The sequence below is a fragment of the Brachyhypopomus gauderio genome, chromosome 10 (genome assembly GCF_052324685.1).
Source record: "Brachyhypopomus gauderio isolate BG-103 chromosome 10, BGAUD_0.2, whole genome shotgun sequence".
Lineage (NCBI taxonomy): Eukaryota > Metazoa > Chordata > Actinopteri > Gymnotiformes > Hypopomidae > Brachyhypopomus > Brachyhypopomus gauderio.
The window spans coordinates 6,618,724-6,623,389 of NC_135220.1; the positions used below are offsets into that span (position 1 = coordinate 6,618,724).

General features: G+C 46.4%; 1 protein-coding gene across 1 annotated transcript; it reads right to left on the reverse strand.

Moving 5' to 3' along the window:
* Positions 1-2,047: 2,047 nt before the first annotated feature.
* Positions 2,048-2,935, reverse strand: LOC143526251 (serine/threonine-protein kinase pim-3-like). Its single transcript, XM_077020894.1, has 2 exons — positions 2,795-2,935; positions 2,048-2,740 (listed from the first exon to the last, which is right to left on the reverse strand). Exons 1-2 carry the CDS (start codon positions 2,933-2,935, stop codon positions 2,048-2,050), a joined length of 834 nt encoding a protein of 277 aa, XP_076877009.1.
* Positions 2,936-4,666: the final 1,731 nt, after the last annotated feature.

The window sequence follows — 4,666 nt, forward strand, 5'->3', positions numbered from 1 at the left end:
CAATACAAAACTCGGTGGTGTGGTGAAAGGCAGTTTTTGAATGGACAACTTTTTACGTGTCGCAATCATATGTCAATGTTAAACAGTCACGGAATCTGAGCTATCAAATTGCAGATCAGGTGTAGATGTAAAAAAACACTGTATATGCATAGACATCTGCAGCACGATGATAAGATCAATCCCAAAGGAACAAGATCTTATGACCTTTTGCTAGCTGACAATTTGCAGATCGGGTGAAGATGTAAAGAAGACATATAGACATCTGCAAAACGATGATAATAAGACCAATGTAAGATCAATCCAAATGGACCAGATGCATTTAAGATGTTACGACCTTTTCCAGACGTATTGGAGACGTATATAGTATAGTCATTATGGCTTTTAGAAGAATGGGGTTTTTGGGGAGGTGGGCTAGTGCACTATAGATTCTTGTGGTGCCACCTAAGCGTTTGTCCTTAATCGCTTTTTTTCTCTTATATTACTTTTACTTTTATACTTTACTTTTATAAGTATTTTTAAATCCTAGTATCTGTACTTCTACCTGAGTAATGAATGTGAATACTTCTGACACCTTTGCCCGTACCCTATACTCCCGGAGTACCCCCAGAGGAATCCCAGAGGGACACTGTCGAATGCCTTCTCCAAATCCACAAAACACATGTGGACTAGTTGAGCAAACTCCCATGCACCCTCTAGGACCCTTGCAAGGGTGAAAAGCCTGTCCAGTGTTCCACAACCAGTACGGAGCCCACATTGTTCCTCTTGTAACTGAGATTCGACTATCAGCTGGACTTCTCCAGTAAACCTACATAGACCTTACCAGGAAGGTTGAGGAGTATGATCCCCCCATAGTTGGAGCACTTCTTAAAAAGGGGAACCACCACCCCAGTTAGCCAGTCCAGAGGCATTGCCCCCGATGTACACGCAATGTTACAAAAACGTGTCGGCCAGGACAGTCCCACAACATCCAAAGTCTTATGGAACTTAGGGCGGATCTCATCCACCCTCTGAGCTTTGCCCCAAAGAGTTTCACAACTACCCTGGTCACCTCAGCCCGAGTGATGGGCAAACCCCCGTCCAAGTCCCCCAGCTCTGCTTCCTCTACAGAAGATATGATGGTGGCATTGAGAAGATCCTGGAAGTATTCCTTCCACCGCCTAATGACATCCCCAGTCGAGGTCAGCAGATCCCCAGCCCCACTGTTTACAGTGTTGATTGGGAACCGCTTTCCCCTCCTAAGTTGCCTGACAGTTTGCCAGAATCTTCTCTGAACCAATCAAAAGTCATTTTCCATGGTCTCACCAAACTCTTCCCACACCCGAGTTTTTGCCTCCGCAACAGTCAAAGCCACGATACGCTTGGTACTTCAGCATAATGGCCTCCCTTACCTGAGGTGTCGAACATCGTGTTTGGGGATTGCCGCCATGACAGGCACACACAATCTTGCAGCCACAGCTCCGGTCCGCCTCATTGGAGGCATGGAACAAGGCACATTCGGACTCAATGTCTCTGGCCTTGCGACTTCTGAACCAGCTCAAGGAGAACTTTAATCCCAAAAAACTAAAAAAAATCAAAAACACAACCAATAACAATCACGACAAACGCAATGATGAAAGCCCGCCCCCCCTAGAGAAGCTTTCACAAAGGCACTCCAAATCAAAAACATTTAAATAAAAAAAAGTTGTCCAAGCTCTGAGAGCAGCCACATCTGTGTAGGAGGCTTGCCAGATGCATAAACCAGCATTGTAACAACAAAAACAATGGTAATATAATACTAATAATAAATAGCGCTGGTAAGTCCTTCCAAACAGCAAATGATCCCCATCAGGAAACACTTTATAAATAATAAAAAAAGAACAAATAAAAAGATATTAAGGAAATGCAAACTGTAATAAATGATTCCCTACAAGAGGGGTGGGGGACTACAGGGCTTCTGAAAGCGTGGTAATGGTAGGACAGCAGAAGAGCAGACCTCACACCCCACCCCCAAAAGAGAGCAGGGGCTCTCAAAGGCTCTCCTTGAAGTGTCCGTACTGATGGTGCTCAGTCAGATGTCACTCTCCTCCACCTTGGACACCTCGGCTGGACACATCCAGAGATGCTCGAATATCTGCTCCAGCGTGGGACGGTCCAATGGTCTTGGTGCCAGGCAACACTTGATCCGCCTTCTGAAGTAGAGGTGCCCCCGGAGGATCTCCTTATCCTGTTCAAAAGAAATGTCTCCACAGACCATGTCGTACAGCAGCACCTCTAGCGACCAGATGGTTGCAGAGCGTGCATGGTATCGATGCAAACGTATCCACTCTGGTGGACTGTACACATATCTGTTGAAGTTGGTGTACACTGTGTCCTTGAACCACCCCCGGCTCGCCCCTGACCCAAAGTCGATGATCTTCAGGTCCCTGGTGTGCAGGTCCACCAGGAGGTTCTTGTCCTTGATGTCCTGGTGAAGCACCGCGCAGCTGTAGCAGTGGCGCACAGCCTCCAGCACCTGGCGGAGGAAGCCCTGGGCTGTGGGCTCGTCCAGCGCACCCTTCTCCATGATGAAGTCGTACAGATCCTTCACCAGCTCGGGTCTCTCCATCACGATCAGCCAGCCATCTGCTCTTTCGTACCAGTCCAACAACTTGATCACCCCTCTAAACGAGGAGCCCACTTTCTTCATCAGCAAAATCTCCAAAGGCATCATCACGCCATTAATGGAGCCCCACTCAGTGACTCTCCTTTGCCACATGTTTAACTGCCATCTGTAAACCATTGGAGTTCTGGCTGCTGGCGTAGATGTTGCCATGACACTCTCCTTTGCCACATGTTTAACTGCCACCTGTAAACCTTCGGAGATCCGGCTGCTGGCGTAGACAGTGCCAAACCCCCCGCTGCCTAGCACCGACCCCACCTGATACACCTTCTCAAAGGGCTCGGGCTCCACTTTCATGGAATCACTAGCGGACAAAAACTCTTTGACCGTCTTGTCTTGTAGAAATGCTTTTAAATCCTCCATTGTGAATTGCCTTTGAGCTAAAAGCGCAAGATAAACTTAGAGACTGAGAATTTCGGTCACCGTATTTTCTGCACTATAGAGCGTACCTCTATATAAGCCTAGAGAATGGAAACCTGCCTGCAGTAGTGTCCGTTCTCGTGAGATTACTGCTGTTAGCGTGAACGTGTAAATATCTTGAAAAATGGGACAGCCTCCAGCACCTGGTGGAGGAAGCACCGTGCAGTGGGCTAATCCAGTGCGCCCTACTCTGTGATGGAAGTCGTACAGATCCTTCACCAGCTTGGGTCTCTCCATCATGATCAGCCAGCAGTCCGCTCTTTTGTATCAGTCCAACAACTTGATCACCCCTCTAAACGAGGAGCCCACTTTCTTCATCAGCAAAATCTCCAAAGGCATCATCACAACGTTAATGGAGCCCCACTCCATGACTCTCTCCTTTGCCACATGTTTAACTGCCACCAGTAAACCGTCAGAGATCCGGCTGCTGGCATAGAAGGTGCCAAACCCCCCGCTGCCTAGCACCGACCCCATCTGACCCCACCTTACTTTAGGCACAAAGTAAAATGACATAGGTATAGGCACATGCCAGCATCTGGAAAAAAAAATGTTATGTGCCACTGTCATCTGTACATAAGATGCCGATAACAGTGGCATATGCCACTGTCATCTGTACGTAAGATGCCAATGTCATTGGCATATGCCAACGTAATCTTTATGTAAGATGCCGATGCCTTTACGTGTTATTACATCTACTGCAAGGACAAGCTAACGATGAAAGGTTAATTTAACTTTTTGTGTTAACTGTTACAAATTGAACTTTACATCACTTTGGCTTAGTTAGCACCAGAGGTGAGCAGTAACGAAGTACATTTACTTAAGTACTGTACTTAAGTACAGTTCTTGAGTATTTGTACTTAAGTTGATTTTTTTTTTAATACTCATGACTTTCACTTCACTACAGTTGAATAACAAATACAGTACTTATCACTCCACTACATTTCTGTCCAGCTCTCGTTACTCGTTACTTCCACACACAACTCTCCTCCCCTCCCCTGATAGTATTTTCACAGGTGACAGCCTATCAGCAATCAAGGATGTGTCTGTGAGGTGTAAAATCAAGTTCTGTGTCGCTAGTCGTTCTTTTCCTAAATAACAGCAACATGAGCGGAGACGGCGGTGATGGAGCATGCCAGGGTTGCCAACTTTTCAAGATCGCTTGGAGGGAGATTTGAACCTGGACTTGGTGGCGAGTGTAAATTGTTGATCGGGGGGTGGCGAACGTTACCGGGGCGATGAAAAATGGACACAAATTAAGTATTATATCGCGATCGCCGGTGGTTGATAGATATAGATCAGAGGTAAATAAACTAGATTTTTTTTCGGCGTGAGATATCGGAACTGTGGCGTGAGAGTGTGTGAAAACGGTCAAATGCGTGTGTCTCACGCTCAATGCGTGAGAGCTGGCAACCCTGGCATGCTCTTTTGCACCCATGGCCGTATCTCGACAAAATGTTCCAGTTTTCTGAACGGATGAATCATTCCTATCGTTTTAAATGCATGCTTTGTTTGCCAAAAACAAACTATATCACTGCATACCAAAATTCACCGTCCCACCTGAGGAAGTATATTACGGTATGCAGCCTAAATGTTTTGTTAAGTGACTAT

What these genes read in the sequence shown, in the direction of transcription:
- LOC143526251 (XM_077020894.1), bottom strand. Translation starts at nt 2,935, where the DNA reads ATGAAAGTGGAGCCCGAGCCCTTTGAGAAGGTGTATCAGGTGGGGTCG. An exon ending in AACATGTGGCAAAGGAGAGT is followed by an intron (nt 2,741 to 2,794) that starts GTCATGGCAACA and finishes TACAGATGGCAG; the next exon opens with TTAAACATGTGGCAAAGGAG.